This window comes from Pholis gunnellus, assembly GCF_910591455.1.
Source record: "Pholis gunnellus genome assembly, chromosome: 11".
Classification (NCBI taxonomy): domain Eukaryota; kingdom Metazoa; phylum Chordata; class Actinopteri; order Perciformes; family Pholidae; genus Pholis; species Pholis gunnellus.
In genome coordinates this window covers 11,190,868-11,209,756 of record NC_136538.1, presented here as the reverse complement: position 1 = coordinate 11,209,756, position 18,889 = coordinate 11,190,868, and the positions used below count along the sequence as shown (strand labels likewise).

Sequence of the window (18,889 nt, the reverse complement as noted above, 5' to 3'; positions counted from 1 at the left end):
ATTATGAAGAGTATTTGAGGAAGTGGACTTGTAGTGGTGGGAGACTGACTTTATTTTAAGCTCAAAAAGATGTAGACTTTTACAGGATATTGACTTCCCTTATCTGTTGCATGTTAATGTCCTAGATAAAGTCCATCCCAGACACGGATAAGATAAGTGCTAACAGTCGATAAACCAACAGGTTATGTTTTCACACATATTTAGTGCGGAGATCTGTAAAGGTCATGTCAGCAAGATGAAGGAAGATTGTCACTGAGTGCAGTAGATTTGCAACTAAAAAGTTTTTGGAATCAGACTTAAAGGGTACATGTGGTGGTATTATTTTTTTTTCTTATTGTCAACAAATTCTATAAAAAAAGACCAAAAACAACAATGAACTGATTCTACTAACAAGTATGGTATGCACATCCAAAGCCTGATCATATTCCTCTGTGCCATAGAGTTTCATCGTTGTCCAACAACTATTAAAAACACATCAGCCACAGTTGTAATGGGTGACATGTTGCCTCATTATCATGAATGTGGTACTGTGGTTTATCGTCAGTCCATAAAAAATACCGTCCTGCTGCCGTAAATACTTACTAGAGCACTAAACGTGGATCAGTCCACCACTGAAAATAGTCCCTGACAAATGTATAATGTTCTCCTGTTTGAGTAACATGTGCTAAACACTACGGTGACCAGCTGTTTAACACGATTATTCAACTTTAAAAATGGTGTTGGTTGAACAGCATTATTTCAATATGACAGTAATTATTATGGGATAACTGTCAGTCCATGTGTATATAATCAACAAAATGGTGTACAAGAGATTTATTTATGAAACAGAACAATCTTACACTGTTTGTAGAAAATGTAAATCTAACAACACAAGTATAAAATAAATTGACATTTTGTGCATTGCAAACTCTCAAAAAAAATGAACAAGATGGAAACCAAACACGGAAGCACATGGCTGCTATACAGACTAACGACAACAAGGTGTACAGTAATACGTCCTCGATCCACACTACACAGTCACACAGTCACACTTTGTTTTTAGAGACCTTCACCTGATTCCATTTTAACCAACACTGTTAAGTTTCACAACATCCATACGTGATATTTGTGACTAACATATGAATGAAAAATTTGTATAAAATATTTTTACAGTATTTGATCTTCACGACTCCATCACACACGATGACTGACTTTTGAACCTCAGACTCTCTGCTGTTGATGTGAAATTAATTTGGTGCTTAGTACACAACATTAGATCTTATCAGCCACTTCAACTGCAATCATATGTACTTAACCACCTTTAACTACCTTAACTTATGTTAAAACCTTGATCTATCCTCTGTTTTTGTAGACGTGTGGCAGATAGAAAGTGTTTCAATATCATGTAAGGAAAGGGTGTTTGCTGCAGTGACAGTAGCCCAACTTGCAGCCACTTGTAGTGACTGACCAGTCATAAGCTCCTCGTAGAGTAAAAGCACTGAAAAATGTTCCACGTGTACCGAAGTGATATATCACTTTGAGGACAGCGAGGCCCTGTCTGGACAGCAAAGAAAATAAACAGTGGCTTTTTGTAACACACACTACCAGAACTAACTCCCTCTGGCAGCTACTATCACATACATAAACACGTGCTGTAATGACAGTATGTATGTAATTACTTAAAAGCAGCTGATGTTTATCCTCTCCAAAGCTTTTCGCTACAGTTTATGTGTAATATTTAAAAAACTAACAAGTTAAGGATATGCATGTCAACATTACAAATCTTGCAATACTATAATGTGTTATCTTGATGTTTGTGAGATACAATTATGCGCTTTGTCAGTGTAAACAAATAAATAATTATTTACAAACTCTAGCAAAAAATGCAAACAAACAAAACAAGCAGAGCATAAATAATTTACAAAAAGGAATTATAATACAGACTTAGTATAAACATCTTTGGCATTTACTAAAATGGCTTATTTAAATCGTTCTCCATAAAAAATAAAAACACACACACATTCAGGATGAAAATAATGAGGAGAAATAATAATGGACTTGACAGCTAAATGATTATGCTTTTGTTACAGTTTATGTTTGTCAGACACCGTATGATTGGCCACAAATGAGCATCTTAATCCCAAAGCCGAAATTATTAAAGATAGAGAACGACAGGTAGGAAAGCATACAGCGTGTAAGTGGTTGTACAATTGATCCTTTAAAATGTAAGTACACTTGGTATAATTAGGTAATCTGCTTTCAACAGGAAAACTGAAATCGGCCATGGTTTCCTCTCCATTGGATGGATCAAGGCAAAGCGTGGAGAAGTATGGAAATCCTCATTTACTTTGAAATGGATTTAATGATGACGTGATGTTTACTTTGAGAGATTCTTGTCTTTTGCCCTCTGATGTATTTGCTCTGTCAGACTTGATTCAGTTATCTGTGGAAAGATTGAGAAAACAGCTTCCATTACCGCCACATTTATAATCAAAACTAGGACACTCAACGAGATTTACACAGTCAAAGTGCCAAAGTGCAGCATCAACATGCGCGCTGTGTGCGTCAGAAAAAAAGCGTGTCTTCAGTGTCTGCGGCTGTGATTGTGAAAAGGCTGCAGGCTCATTTTCCACTGTTTAGCACTCAACAGAAGATCAGAAGTCCTTGGACCAACACAAGGTCTTTCACAATGCATCTGGGGCATTGTAGATGGGAAAGCTGACAAACAGAAACATAGCGTGACAATGGTTTTTGCTTCAAACAACACAGAACACACAACCCTTCTCATCATTACCTTATGGAAACCTTATGGAAACTCCATCTTATCTGAGGTTTGAAAAAGATGTTGAAGGTTTACAGACTTTACCCACATTATTCAAAGATGGAGAAGGTTTTCTCCCCTTTTCTGATATTTGTATCGACATATGTGTATCATATACATGCCCACATTCATTACACATACACGTCAATCCCCATTCTAAACATCTATATGTACAATTGCTTACATTTACGTATAATGCCTAAGTTGCTTCATCGCAGTCCTAATCTATAATTTACTCATACTCTATGGAATAAATTGAGTCATGAACAGAGGACAAAGGACAAATGTGAATCATTCCATGTTATTAATTAAGAATAATTTTGATCTGACCGTTGAACCAAAAGCATTCAGTGCATTTTTCTCTGATTTGGTTGCAATGTCCTACAGTTGCATAACAGCAATCAAACGAATCAAAAATAATTCTACATTGACTTTTACCTATTCTAAACACATATTCATATTCCTATCATTCTGCGATGGTTGGGGTCAAAAAAAATCTTTGCAAGATTGATGAACTATTTTCACGTGAATCTTTTGGTAAAAGGTATCCTGTAATGCATTAACGTAGGCGCATGAGGCTTAACAGACAAGTGTCTTAGTTGTCCCATGTGGTGGTGAAAGTTTCTGTTTTTGAAGTTTAAAATCATACATGCACACACATATACACACACACGTCATTATTTCTACAAGGACACAGACATATCTAATGTCAGAACTTAGTAGTAATCAAAGTGTTTGTACTAACCTCTGCATTCATACTTGAGGTCGGAGAAGAACACCAGCTCTTGCGAGAAGACAAACAAGCCTAACCTTCCTCCGGCAAACGTCTTGTCATAAACTGGTCCTGAGTCGGCCATGATTTGTTTACCTTCATAGACCACAACCCTGAAAATTACAGGACAGACATAAACTTCTTAGTGTGTTGAGATTAAGATGCTTACTAATGTACAGTTTCACTATCCGTCACTACACAAACTGCAGCAGAGAAATATGAGTGATTTTATAAAATGACCAAAATAATGTAGGTCTTTGGAGGACTGGGATCAAAGTTTCCTATCATTGAGACAGAAAAACAACAGGTGTTCCTGTTATTACAAGCTTCATTTATTACCTTATAAAACCAGTCTTCGGTCTGTGGATGAGATGCCACCTGTAAGCTGTGTAATCCTTCCAACCAATGTTTTTGGGGTCATGCCACAGAGTCCGCACCTATGTGAAACAGTTAGCAACACTTAATACTGCTTCAGTCTTTAAAACAGACCAAATAGCATTTAGATTGCAGCCCACCTGTCCAGGAGTGTTGCCCGTGTGCCACAAAGCATTCCTGAGGTTTTCTCCAGTGCCAGTAGTCGAGTTGACGACTTTGAGGGAAACGCCAGAGATGCCAAAGGCCTTGGAGGGCTTGTCCTCCCAGTAAGTCTGTGTGATCTGCTTCCACATCACGACATAAAAGCGCCCACTCGACTGGTAGCCGAACACAAAGCCTGCATAGTCATCGTCTCTGTCCGTGTTCACGTACATCGTTCCACTGAAGTCCACAGCGTTGAACTCATCAAAACCTGTGATGGTGTGAAAGAAAGGGGATTCTAACTCTCAGGGCTCTGCGCAATCAAATGGAGTTTCAAATCTTTCAAATTAATTTGAAACAGTTGTCCGAGAGTAAAAATGTTTGTGTTACTCACCTACTGCAATGCCTGGGTCAGAATTGGCGGTCTGAACCAGCTCTTTGCCCTGGTGTCGGACCACCCAGTTGGGATCAATTTGAGTGGTTCCCTTAGGATCCAAGTGGACCATCTGGAACTTCCTGAAGTCTGTGCTACTGATGGCATTGTTCTCCGGACACACATCAAGAATATCTGGGATATTGTCATTGTCAAAGTCATCTTTGCAGGCATCCCCTCTTCCATCGCCTGTGAAAAAAAGATATAAAATACATTGGTTTGGCCTAATTTAAATCAGACTTGAATAATAGTAGCTACATTTTTCATATTTTTCCATAGATGGCAGCTAATATGAGAAATTATAATAAAAATCCCACTGAAGGGAGTACTGAGGAGCTCTTCCAAGATAATATTAAAAATGAATGGGGAAAATAGCGGTTCCTCCCAGAAAATTGACTTTAATACATTTGCCAGGTCTACTAAGGCAAAACAGCCATCTTTTCATGCTATGACAACTTCCACTAATTTGTAACCATCTGAAGCCTGAAGTCTATTAAAGCCAGACTGCAGGCTAGGAGCTCACAGTGGAAAGGACTAATGATGGCCACTGTGTGGAAGTAGCTAGCTGCTTTATTGTCATCTTTGTTATTGCACAAGGGGCTAAAACGATCCCATCAAATAAACACTATCTGACGAGCTGTGAAAGCGTCGGTGTCCAGGGCCTACCTGCTTCGCAGTCTGTTTCCAGTTACAAACAGCTGTACAAACTCAAGGTAACCCTGCTTGAATATGGTACTGTGGATTAATCACGAGCAAAGCCTAAAGGTAATAAAAACTTCACAGCCTGGCGTGTGACCTCCTGGGCGGCTAACTGAAGTCATGCAGAATGACATCGCTTTTACCAAGCCGGCCGTTGACTTTTTCCAAAGCCACCATATTTCACACCTGCAGCAGTGGAGCTAATTGCTGACTGTGAAAACATGTGGGAGACAGTATACTGAAGCTAAATGTGAACATCAATGAGTAATGAGTACAAACTCTGAGTGCATGGAGTCCATGGCAGAAAGACAGAATATAATGGCTATAAACTAATGTAATGAAACGAAATATAAGCTATAAATCTATAAACTCTAGATGATTAATCCCCAGACTGTTAAATTCAGTTACAGTCTCAATAGGTCTCTCACATGACTTAATGTCAGCCGGCAGGTGTCATGAACTGGTCATGTGAGATTAATTGTGGTACTGAACTAATGGTAATTCAATGGTAACTTATGAATTAATGTTATACATTTTGTCAACTGCTGTTTCCAAGGTGAAGAATGAACTCTTAATCTCAGATTTGAAGGCAACACAAACAAGAAGTCCTTTCAGTGCTCAGAAAAATGGAAAATCGGAGCGTCTACAATTCCATGACAACTGGGTAACCCAATCAGCTGAGGAAGCTCATGATACAGTCGAAAGCTCCAACGGCTACTGAGTGGACCTTGTGGTGAGATTATTTTGTTAAAAGAACTTTCAATCTCAATATGTCATACTCTATCTTTATGTAAAAGTTGTTTTTGTGTACTTTATATTTTGACCAAAGGCCAAAACTACATATTACACATTCATAACATAGGAAAAAATGTTTTGGTTATCCATAAACATTGCATTAGAAATTGGCAATAAAAAAGTTATAGCTTCATCAAACACCATCTAGCTACTTCGCCAGTCTTATGATAGCACACTGCCCAATGTTACTAGTGCAACTTTGTAACTTTGGTCTGAGAATATTTAGCTACCTTTGACTCAGGCAAATACAAACACAAGTCATTTGACGTTGAGTAGAAACATTTCAGTACCCTTTGTTCCGCCACTTCTGCATTAAACTACTGGACAAACACAAAACATAATCAGCTGGATTTACAAGGTACAAGGCACGCACCAGACCCTGCAACCTTTCAACCTTTTGAATGTTTTATTCTCACCATCAGCGTCTATCTGGTCTGCATTGGGTGTCAGCCTGCAGTTGTCCTTGTCATCAGGGATACCGTCATCATCATCATCATAGTCACATGCGTCTCCTTTTCCGTCCTTGTCATGGTCAGCCTGGTTGGAGTTGGCCACATAGGGACAGTTGTCCAGGTTGTTCTGATGGCCGTCTTCATCAATGTCGTGGTTATTGTCACACTGATCTCCAACCAGGTCATTGTCTACGTCGTTCTGTTGGATAAATACAGACAGAGGTTAACACTTCCTGCACTTCCTGTTGCACTGGAATGTGTCATGAAATGCACTGTGGTCACCTGGTCAGGGTTGTGCAACAATGGACAGTTGTCACAATGGTCGCCAACTCCATCCATGTCAGTGTCCTTCTGATCAGTGTTGTACACATAGGGGCAGTTGTCGCTCTCATTCATAATGTCTAAGGAAAAAGGGCAGTTGATGAGAATTTAATGTTTAATATAACAGCTAGCTGTCCTAGATGGATTGATTACAGTCATTTATCTGTTTAGGCTTAGCTATTTTACCATCTCCGTCAATATCCACTGCGCAGGCGTCCCCTTCTCCGTTGTGGTCGGTGTCTATTTGAGCAGGGTTGTGTTCGTAGGGACAGTTGTCGCAGCGGTCGCCAACTTCATCCTTGTCAAAGTCAAACTGGCGAGGATTGTATAGGAGGGGACAGTTGTCCTGTGACAGAAAGTATGTAGTTGTTAGGGAATTCTTTGTGTATCATCAATCTGATCATAGAATGATAGTGGTAAAAACTCTCCTACCCTCTCATCTAGAATGCCATCGTTGTCATCATCCTTGTCACAAGCATCTCCTTGGCCGTCCTTGTCAAAGTCTTCTTGTCCAGAGTTGGGAAGGCTGGGGCAGTTATCCTGAAAAAGTAGTGGGACATTTTTACAGATACAGTAATACAATAGTAGGCAATAGTTTATTATCACTGCAGATAGGCTTCATGAAATAGGGTGACAGAGTTTAACAAAATACCTTCTTGCAGTGATATGTGGCATTGGCACCACACACAAGGTTCTGATTGGGCCAACCATCCAAGTCAGAGTCTTCTCCACAAATGAAGCCATCTCCAGCGTAACCGGTCCTGCACTCACACTTGTACATAGGGTCGCTGAAGTGGCTGATGTAGATACATTCGGCATATTTGTGACAATTGTGGGTCTTGTCCTTGCATGGGTTCTCTGGCTCACACACCTAAAGAGAAAAACAGGGCAGGTGGAAAGTGTATTATGAGATTTTGTCACTGACCACATCCAACATCAAGGGTACTGGATGTGATCTTCCAGAAAAAAAAAGATGGCCCTCCACTATGCCCTGCCACTATTCCTTGTAGCTTCCTTTTTAGGCCACCCCCAACTGAGGGCTTCTCCAAAATCAAAGTGAAGGGTTCAGGGGATAGAATTTGGACAAAGCTAAAGTGCAGGGCACTTCTGGACATAGTTGATTTTACGAAATCCTACCGAATGCATCATACTTCCCACAACAACCCACTGTTTCCTCTTTTGCGGCACAAGGTATTCACAGCTGCCACTCATTACCAGAGGATGAACATAACTGCAGCGTGGATGCCACTCCATGAGCTCATAGAGGAGAGAGTGACAGCAGTAACAGGCCTTTGATCAAAACTGTGAAATGGAGCCCCCTTAATGCCAGCGATGAGACAATTCCCTTTTTCCCCAAATCAATTAGGGAAATTGGGGCATCATATCAAAGACAAGCAGCTGCAAAAGGCCAAAGAAAAAATGGTCCACGAGGGATGTTAGGCCAGGCAGAGTGGCACGGTAGGTTTTTCAGTTTTCCAGGGAGTCTGTAAATTCAGTGATCACAAGGGAGCAGAAAAATGTGTACTAATCAAATGACTAATGTGTCATAAATGACATGTTGTACTACCTGTGATACAGCTGCAATTTAGCAGTTATGACAGGAGTGGAAATACTGAGCTGTTTTAAAGATCTAGTAGGTAGAGCTAGAGTAAAAAAGAAAGCTCCACATCTCTTGAATAGAAACACTGATCCGTTCAACATATACAGTAAAATACAGTTTCAGTCTGCCTCTGATCTTTCAGTGAATGTAACAGAGATGTGTAACATATGTTTGTTGTTAAGAGTTGCCCAACTCTCCTCCCTCTTCCTCTAGTTGCTAATACTGGGTCAAGGTGAGGCACATTCATATATGGTGGCCTCCCCTCCAGCGCTGTGTAAACACTCTGACAGCATGAGTAAGGCTTATATATCACGCAAGCTGCTGCTTCCATCCTTCATACATTTGGATCAATCCACACCACATTGTATCCTTTTCTTTACTGCATTTTGTTCTCACTTAAAAGCTACCTCTGTTTGAATGGCATCCAAACAATGTTCTGTTATTGGCAATGAGAGTAACTTTAACGCACCTGTTTGTCCTTTTTGGCCTCCTCCACACCCATACCGAAAGGCTGGTTGCCCTTGTAGCGCTTCGGACAGGGCAGGCAGTGGAAACCTGGATCGGTGTTGACGCAGCGCTGCATTCCACTCACTTTGTAGCAAACATCAGACACCATGTCACACTGGAGGAGGGAATGAAAAGTATCAGCATCAATGCAGACAAATAATTACACGAACGAGGTCTTAAACGTCTGGTTCATGCACATGAGAAAAACAGGAACTTTCACCTCATTGATGTCTTCACAGTGGGTGCCGTTTCCACGGAAACCAGCAGGGCATGGGCCACACTCCCAGGATCCATCTGGAGAGCTGTTGCAATCCACTCCCCCAAAGCATGGGTTAGACAGACAGCCATCTGCAAGGGATTTAGATGACAAGTATGGGTCCAAACAAGGAAAATTTATTGAAACATCGCTGGAGATATCTGTATGGTGTGTCTCCAAATGATTCCACTTCAATTTGTATTGGTATTTATCTCAACTTGATGCTTAAAGATAAAATATGTATTCTTTCTTTAGCATGTTCAGATTTGCTCTTAGCACAAAGAACCGCTGACGATGATGGGAATATCATGACTTTTGGTCAAAGCTTTTGACGAAAACCACGAATGCGACTAGAGGAAAAGTCAAAGGTTCACTAAAGTCGGTAGGATTCACCCTCTTGGGAGCATGAATGTTTGATCATTGCAATCTATCCAGTAGTTTTTTAGATATTCTATTCCGGGCTAAAGTTGTCGACCGACCAACTAACCAACCGACCGACTGAACATTCCGAGAGCTTGTTGCTTGCATGGTTAAAAACATGATGTAGAGTGACTTGTGCTCACCTATAGGACAGTCTTTTGTGTTACAGCTGTCACTGTCGTTGGCCTCCCCGATACAACTTTTGCCGCCGTACTGAGGTTGAGGGCTGTTGCATACCCTCGCTCGACCTTTGCCTCCTCCTCCGCATGTTGCTGAACAGGTCGCCCATGGAGACCAAGGACCCCAACTGCCATCAACTAAAAAGATACAGAGATAGATCTTCAGTACTTAATTTAAGAAATACAAAAAGCATTTCATTCCACAAGTATTTCAACTCTTTGTTTCTAACATTTAAAGTCTGAAATCTGAAAAGAAGCCAGAGAGTCAGAAGCCTGGAACTTAATACTACAAGTGAAAACATACTGAGCTGATTTGAGTCAACATTTCCTGAAAGACAGACAGGAGGCCAGTCTAGAACACATGGGGAATGTTGCCTCAGGGAAGCCATGAGGCACAAGAAAGTCTGGTTATTCCACACGGATGCTGCTGTAATGGAGATGCTGCTTTTGAGTATTCCCCTAACAGGGTGGAATACTCACTGGGACAGGGTTTGGCAGTGCAGCGCTGAGTTTCTCTCCCACTTCCCTCGCAGTCTTTACCCCCCAGTTGTGGCATGGGAGCATTGCAGTGTCGTATCCTGGTGATCTGTCCTTCTCCACAGGTCACCGAGCAGGACGACCACGGCGACCACAAACTCCAACCTCCGTCCTGGCGAACTGGGAATCCAACATCAAACATATCAGGCAGAGATCACAAAAACACATGTCACGTATTATCCTCTAGATTTCCACCCAATCAAATAGTTACAGACATGTACAATTTGCAAAAGCAAAGAAATATGGCTACCACATTTTCTACAAGTAAACATTATGTGATGCTGGCGACGATGGCTCACTTTCAAAGATGTTCTGAGACGCCTGCGCCAGTATTTATGTCATTGTGGGTAAACTATCCTCCAGTGGTTAGACTGATTCAGTCACTCACACAGATGCAGTGTAACGTGAGCTGCAAGCAATAACACATGCTAATCCCACACTTTATCAAACAAACAATTCTTCAGTTTTGGCATCAACCTCATAGAAAGTATATCTAATGATGAAACTCATTATTATTTTATATTTCTGCATGGCAGGCGGTGGTGAGTCATTGTACTGTGGAACACCCTCTCAACCAGTGATTTATTTTGAAAAAAATTTGACTGGGCACACCCTGCAACCAGACCATGCAATACTGCTTTTCACTGGGATTCAGCCTCACTCAGATGGATCCATTTACAACAGATTCGTAGAGGCATGAACTCTGTCTTTGGGAGATCTCATCTCAGTTGTTCCACAGCTGCATCATGTACCTCCCTGCCATATGTCATACTTCTATTTGTTTTAGATTAGTGTGTAGTTGATCAAGATCACCGCCCTATCATCACTGCACCAAGGGGGTTACTACTGGAATAAATATCCTCACCACGGCTGTCGCATTTGCCCAGGCTGCACTTGCGGGTCTGGATGGAAGGTCCGGTGCAGGGGTTGCTCGTTACGTCACATGACCGACCCCTCTGCTGAGTTCCTGTCCCGCAGGTGACAGTGCACTCTGTCCACTCTGACCAGGGGGACCAGCCATCCTCACTGTGTGTAGCTGAAAGAAGTAAAAGCACAAAGTCAACATTTCATTCCTTATTTCCCCTCATGTTAAAACAGAATAATAAAAGCAATAACAAAGGATCACTGCACTGTTTTTATGCTTTATGTAAGCCTGTTTATCACATGACCTCATCTGAAAAACCCACAATAGCTACTCTGAATGTCATATATTTAGACCAATAAATATGTGGGTCGCTCACAAAGACAAACTGGCTACAATATTCCTATGGTATTTAAATCTAACACGCGTGGAATATTGTTTTTACGCCATATTGAACTATTCATTAAAAATAGCATGCATACATAAAACTGCATGTGTTTTAAATTGTGTTTATTGGCTGGGTGCATTGGCTAATCAAAGGTTCCAACTACTTACGCATACACACGGGGCAGCACTCGCCGTCGATAAATGACGGGATGGCACAGGCCACTGGAGGGCATGTAATTTGGTGACAAACAATCTTGGACTCCTGCCATTAATGAATATTAGACATGTATCAGGGTCATTCATATCCACAGTAAAGATGTCCATATCTCCATTTGATTTGGCACTACCTGGCAGGTACATTTGGTGCAGCTGTCTACAACCCAGTCTTCCTTATCGTCAAACAGGCGGCCATCCTGCCAGCACATGTTTTTCTCTTTAGTGTTCTTCATTCTCCCAAGGGCCTCCTTCATGACTGTGTTCTCCTCTGTCTTAACATACAACAACAGACAGATTTGCAGTCAGAATGGAGATCAGTCAGAAATGATTAGGTCACACTCATGTTAAAGGTAGACTGCATTCCAGGAAGCATGTGAAGCTATACACCTGTTGACAAGCTGATTCTAGTAAGGGAGCACATGTGAGATTATTTTCACCAGGTGGAAAGAAGCATAGTACACGCAGCTCCAGTAGAAGTACTGTTTCTCACTTAATTATTGCTTTTAAAGAAGTAAGACTACTTATGTGAATCACAAAAATCACTCTCTGAGAAACACAACCACAAAATACTTATTATAATAATGAAGGGCCAAATATAGCCTCCAGGCATTCTTTCCATGAATCTGTCCCTCTGCAGTTCAGTAAAGCTCTGAGGTGGAAACATTCATATCATTAAGAGACATCATTCTTTCAGATCGCCTCATGAGAGAAAAGACTCTCAGATAAAACTTAAATGGACCAGGAGGAAGAATGATTGATTTTTAAATGAACTCAAAAAAGTACATCTACACAAAAAAGCTACTGCATTGTATTAACAGTACAATGTTAATTTCAAAATGTGATTCTCACTACTTCACATGGCTAACTACAGCTCTGTATATGTATAATGCTTCTAGGAAAATGTATAATGCTTCTAGGAAAAAAAGCCCATTGAAAAAGAACGCTTAAATATGCACATTGTAAACTCCGACCCAATTGGAGACCAAGGGATCTCTGGCTGGATTCCTGAACACTTGGGAGCTGTCAGACTACTGCCAAAGGTTCGTGTGTAAGAGTGTGTGTAAATCCTCCCGTTGGAAAAGGGAGGCAGCCGTGTGCAGCACTAGAATCTAAGACACCACTCGGTCTGGAAGAGCCTCAGGGACCCTTCTCATCCCAGACGGTCTTTTTTTTTGTTCCCAAGGTTCATGCCCAGACTATTACTGCTGGGAGGCTCCCAGAGGAAACACATGAGCTTTTTAAACACAGCCAGACATTAGACTGGACCCCATCGCTGCCAGGGGAACACTTCCTATATCCTCGTGTAACATGTCATACAATCTGTCTGACTCATGCTGCCACAGATAGCAGGAGTCAAACGGGTTCAGCCATCACTGGCGACTCTATAAACAGTCCTGAAGCTACTTGCTATTTCAAAGCAATGTAGGAAATCTAGTAACCTAATTCAAACCTCTAACATTCCGGCTGCCACACCGAGGATTGAATTTGAACAGCTGATTTTGACAATTTCACATTCACCACTGAAAATGTGCCTGTAGGGCGACAGCAAAACAGTAGCTTGTCTAAAACAAACGCAATCATTTACACCATGTCACTTCTACTACTTACCACTTTTTGCAAGCCATCAATAAGGTTGCTAACGACAACACGCAGGCCTTTGAGCTCCTGGAACATGGTGCTGAGTTCCTCGCAGGAGCGCTCACACATATCTGTGCCCGCATCGTGTGTCTGCTGACCGATAATGTTTGTAGTGATCGAGGGACTCACGTCCACAATTTCTGTGCTCTCGCTCACAATATTGGCATCATCTGGAGGGGCAAAAGAAGACGCATCAGGGTGAATGAGCAAGCGAGCAAACGAACAAGCGACACTGGTGATGGAAAACACATTTGAGAGATATGATGATTGAAGCACAAGGACTGATCAGGATACAGAGTGGTTTCCTGTTTTTCCTGTTGCCGGGAAAAAGATCACATATCTGCAGTGATTACAATGTTTATTGTGTGCCAGAAACAGATGTTCAGTCATTGTGTTTGTTTGATTTGACAAATGTATGTTTGAAATGGTGACGGTAAATCTTTCCACCAGAGATGACAGCCGGTTTGGTTGTGGGAGAATGGGAAGGGAAGGTATGGCAGAAAACAGGGTGTTCCTGGAGCGATGAGAAACCACACCGTTGTCATGAATGTCCACAGCCTTTTAGATATGTGGAGACTTCCAATATGAAATTAACAGACCAGAGTGACCACACAGATGGATTTACAAACAGCCTGTGAAGCTCATGGTCTTGTCCTTCCATCGGATCTGTAGCACAGGCACTAAAGATACCCTCGTCTAGATGTCAGCACACCAGAGTCCAAAGTGTGGGAAAATCCCTTGAGTCACAGCATTTATTAGTCATTACTAACACTAGAAATTCTTCTCCTTCAGTGCATAATATGAAAGGGAATGCTATTTTCAACCACAGAGTTGTCTGAAGGGCTAAATGTTGAGTCTTCTTAGTACAGGAAGTCCCGCGTGAGCCAAGAGTAACGTGTCTGCCAAGTGCGATCTTTGTACAAAATAGACAAGCAAAAATACAAATCACAGAGCAGGAAAGAGCATCTTTCTACATCTTATACAGTATGAAATCGTGAGCACTCCCTTCAGTTTATTTCCCCAGTTTGTATCTAAAACTCACTAACCTTCTGTGATATGTTGATGAGCTTACGGATGTGTGATGCCGAAAAACAAACACACAGGATACATATCAAAGCTTCATGGAATGCCTGTCACTCAGCCAAAGCAAAGCACATACTGTATCTGCAACTGGTTTGGATCTTGCTATGTAAATTGGTGAAGATTAATAGCAGACTGAGGGACTCTAAATCAAGTTGTCCAAATGATGTCCCACTGTAGCCAGTGTTATGTTTTCTTTGCCTTTCCGTCTGCTGGATTCATTCAAATCTCAGGAGGGCTTCATGCTGTGTGTGGACGCGCGCAAGCTCGTCTGTAGAAGCATTTACACATTCTTCTCTCCCTGATAGACATTCTCTTATTTTCTCAAAGCAGATAGAAGACAATTAAAAAAAGAGCAAAAAGCTTGGGTAGTTTTAATATTGCTCATTAATGTTCAATGTTGTTTTGGAGCGTGGGTTGTGTGGGTATATGAGTGACTTTTGTGGCATTAGAATTGCGACCAGGGCAGAACCTTGACTAGTACCATCCAGCATGCAGAAAACGTCCAGGCCTTAGTTACATCTGTTAAACAAATAAACTCATTCATCTGGACTTTAACACTGCTTTTGGCAATGGAAATGCTCTGAAACCCCTCTGTCACGCACAAACATGCACACCGCATATATATTTGCTTTGTCACAGTAAACCAAAGACAGTGTTTCCAGATCTGGTGAGCCTTCAGCTTTGATGTAAAGGATGATTACGGACGTATTTACCCAGATATATGTATCTTTTTAGTTGCAGTCCCTCTTCATGTGAGCCCTGCTGAGGATCACAAGGTACCATTCCTCATGCGAGCAAAGCTTCAGCTGAGAAAAGCAACCCAATCAGCCAATTCATGACTTCATTTTGTGTGTTTGTGTGTGTGTGTGTGTGTGTGTGTGTGCGTGTGTTTGTGTGTGCAGCTGGAAGTGGAAGCTCCCAACTCCACAGTATAGCATTCACTTTCTCTTTTCTATTTTCTTTCCCAGGGCATTATCCCGAGCTTACTGCCAATGGAAATAAATGTAAGCATGTGTATCTCCTTTTGTTCACCACGCAGACACACTGCTCGACCTTAAGCCATTGATTCGACACTGCTATTTCCGTAAACGTGAAGTTATGGGGGGGGACATCCTGCCACATACCAATTCAGCAAGTTTCTTTACCCACTTCAAAAAAAAAAAAAAAAAGCCCCCCCCAAAAGAAAAGCTCAACTGAGAATGGTTTGGAAAGTTGCTGTGGTTGATACTTAACAAAACACAGATACCAGGCTTTGGAGGATTGCATGTGAAAGATTTTCCAAATCACATCTGTAAGGTATCGTGCTTGAGCAGTTGCCAAATATAATTATTTTGACTCAGTGTTTGGCTCATGAAAATCACACAAATAGAAATGGTTCCTACTGCTCGAGTATGGCGGGAAACTTTGGGAGAATGCTGGTTTAAACCCCTTAAAGACAACCACAAAAAGCTCCGCTCCCTACCTTGTTTAGGGACCTCGCAGTCTCTGCTCAGCAGGACGTCTTCCACTGTGGTGTCGAAGATAAAACGCACGTTCTGCAGAAGGCCCTGATTGGTAAGAAAATATGTGTCTATTACGTACTTTGGCATATTTTAGAACAGACATACATCCTTTGTCTATACCCACTTACTCCTATTCAAGCATGCATTGGGACACAGACAGATACTTCACTCTTGACCCTGTCACACTCAATTTTACACACAAGGGACAATTTAGAGTCTAAATTTGTCCTCTCCACACAGGAAGACCATACTGAGCCACTCTGCCGCACTTTGAGGAGGAAGTATGCTCGTCTCTAATTCTGGAAACTGTTGTTTAAAATGAGCTTTTTATTGTAAGCTTAGTTAAGACCACAGTTTCTTGTAAAATATCAGAGGTGAATAAATATTATAGGGCCTTTAAACTCACAAAAGTCACAAAAGGACTGAAGGTGAAAGACTTAAGTTTCCAGATCCTGGTAAATCCTTGTCCTACCCATAATCCATAGTCTCTGTCTTACCCTGAAGTGGTTCTCCCGAATGGATCCCTTTGCAACATACATGCGGCTTCCCTCAGCCTTCAGGTGGTCGTAGAAAGGCTCATCCAGGATGAAGCTGTCTATCAGGCTGCAGCCCACAAACAGGTTTGCATTTTCCCCATGAACATGAAGTGTGATATTCTTCCACTGGGAGTCAGACAGGTCCACATCCTCAAAGGAAACCACATTTTGGGAGCCGTCCACCCAGTATACCAGGTCCAGAGTGTTGGCCCGCCCATTGGACACAATCTCAAACTGCCGCCGGCCATCGGGACCCTCCAAACCAATCAGGGTGCCCCGTGAGGCGCGGTCCTGGCGCATGCTGGCCACAAACACAAAGCCCTCATTGTTTTGGATCTGACGTAGTATTTGTTTTAATATGGGGGAGCTCACTGGGGGCAGGTGGTCAAAGCGGATGAAGCGGTAAGCAGGGGCATCTGAGTTTTGGCCCCGAAACTGTTTGGCCCCCAGAGTCTTGCGAGTGATGTGGGTGATTTCAAACAAGTCGAATGACGTCTCATCCTCTTGCTCACCATCTAAAAATCAAACCAGAGGAAATGCAAATGGGCAGTTACTTCAGGGCGAAAGAATAAGAATCCATGATCTCTATTTTTCTTTAAATAATATATGTATTTAAAAAAAAGAACAAGTTAAAATGGTAAACAATTAACAAAATGTTTAGAGGATTTAAAAACTTCACTGATTGCACTTGAAGTTAGTGGGGCTTCTAGCATTTAGTTTCAATATCAATAATACAAATCTAGTCAATAACCTTTATTATTCATCTATTTTATTATTAGTCAGCATTAGAATAATTTCCAAGTTTTCCACTTACCTTGAGGTAATGCGTGGAGAAAATTACAAGATAAGAGCAGCAAGAAGAGACTTCTCCTGAGTATCATGTCTCCTTAAAAAAACAAAAAACAACAGGAATGTTTTTTAAATTAGTTTTTATGTCCCTCTGGTCTTTTTTCGACATCATCAATCCATTTCAAAGTGATTTGATTTTTTTCACGTGATCCTCACATTGAATAATTCAAATAATGCCACAACAGACGAACCAAAAATAAAATCCAGCGTTCCAGCTTCAATACGCTGCTTACAGCATCACATACATATTCTGTTTTAATGCGTGTTAATCGCTTAAATGCTTTGAAAAGTGTTTTCAGTCGTCAGATAATGAATTACTTAAAGCGCTGAGCTACATTTATCTCGTACCTTATACCTGCTAGCCAATCTCCACACAGAAAAGTTCAACGATAAATAGGCTATGGTGCCGTGTAACTTACCTGACGAATGCAGTGTATATTTTTCAAAACAATCAGATATCCGACAACAATCAAATAAAAACAATGAAATCAGAATAAAAAGCCGATGATTAAATGAAAGAGAAGCGGTATCTCCTGTACACCTCGTGCGTAAAAAGCGTAAAGTCCACTTTGGTTCACTGCATCCACAGTCCGCAGGACTTTAGGCACAACAGTGACTGAGGCACCCAGCTCCCTCCTCTTATATAGAGAGCCTGTCAATCAAACTTTTTTGGGTATGAACCGTTTGCAGCCAGTTGTTAAGAGACAGAGTTATATAATTATCTTCCGATGGCGTAATTGTCTTATCCGCGCTCGCACACAGAGGCTGCTGTGGGGGCGGAGGGGGGGGGGGGGGGGGGGGGGGGGGGGGCTTATTCACCTTGGGGAAGAGAGATGGAGGGAAGTGGGTTGTTTTACACTGGAGGCACAAAGTTATGATGATAAAGAAACCTAAAATGTTTTCAATACCTTTTATAGCTTTACCCACACACCCCCCCCCTTCTTCCCTTGAATGTTATTGTTTTTCTAAAAAAAAATATTCTACACATGCATAGGCTACATATTTGTAATATTTGGATTACAGCATTTTGACTAAAACTGTTATAATTCAAAACTTGCAAAACCGATAAATCAAAGTGAGCCTCCCAGTTATGTCTGCAATGTGACACAAAAAAGAACATGAAAATGACTTCTACAATAGATACTCTGGATGCTTTCACTTTGCTGGCAAGCAGTGTCTCGTGCCTGAAGATAGTCAGGTCTTTGCCAAGGTTTCCCTCTGCGGTGTCAGGGAAAGAAAAGCTGACACAAACTCTCATTCTTGGAGCCCTGTAGAGGGATCACAGCTTTGGCAGTGGGTAGGCTGTTGTGTACCAATAGGATCGTCTCAGGGATGGTTTGTGTCAACTGAATAAATTCCATTTTGAGGAAAAAAGGGGGTGAAGAACAGACCAAATGGGAAGAACGCCTATCAACAACATGGATCATTAACCTGACAGAAATTAGAAACAGTAGTACTGACGATGCTCGCTGATGGTAAAAGCATTCTGCACCAACCAGAGAACATCAGATTAAAACTGTCAGGGGTGG

At 41.5% G+C, this 18,889-nt stretch overlaps 1 protein-coding gene across 2 annotated transcripts; it reads right to left on the bottom strand.

Annotated features, from left to right (window-relative positions):
• Nucleotides 1–798: 798 nt before the first annotated feature.
• On the bottom strand, nt 799–17,958 carry thbs2a (thrombospondin 2a). 2 transcript variants are annotated; one of them, XM_079169323.1, is made up of 23 exons: nt 17,780–17,958; nt 17,326–17,397; nt 16,473–17,026; nt 15,936–16,020; nt 13,361–13,560; nt 11,884–12,024; nt 11,705–11,798; nt 11,153–11,323; nt 10,231–10,407; nt 9,715–9,888; nt 9,116–9,243; nt 8,858–9,010; nt 7,441–7,659; nt 7,221–7,328; nt 6,975–7,134; nt 6,750–6,868; nt 6,432–6,666; nt 4,483–4,710; nt 4,088–4,359; nt 3,912–4,009; nt 3,546–3,685; nt 2,774–2,805; nt 799–2,422 (listed from the first exon to the last, which is right to left on the bottom strand). In XM_079169323.1, exons 2-22 carry the CDS (start codon nt 17,390–17,392, stop codon nt 2,786–2,788), a joined length of 3,543 nt encoding a protein of 1,180 aa, XP_079025449.1. In that variant the 5' UTR covers nt 17,393–17,397; nt 17,780–17,958; the 3' UTR covers nt 799–2,422; nt 2,774–2,785. The 2 variants fall into 2 exon arrangements, with proteins under 2 accessions (XP_079025449.1, XP_079025448.1); XM_079169322.1 differs by lacking the exon at nt 2,774–2,805 and having other exon boundaries at nt 17,780–17,903.
• Between the last annotated feature and the right edge of the window lie 931 nt (nt 17,959–18,889).

What these genes read in the sequence shown, in the direction of transcription:
- thbs2a (XM_079169323.1), bottom strand. Translation starts at nt 17,392, where the DNA reads ATGATACTCAGGAGAAGTCTCTTCTTGCTGCTCTTATCTTGTAATTTT. An exon ending in TCTCCACGCATTACCTCAAG is followed by an intron (nt 17,027 to 17,325) that starts GTAAGTGGAAAA and finishes TTTGATTTTTAG; the next exon opens with ATGGTGAGCAAGAGGATGAG. An exon ending in CACTGCCAAACCCTGTCCCA is followed by an intron (nt 9,889 to 10,230) that starts GTGAGTATTCCA and finishes GTATCTTTTTAG; the next exon opens with TTGATGGCAGTTGGGGTCCT.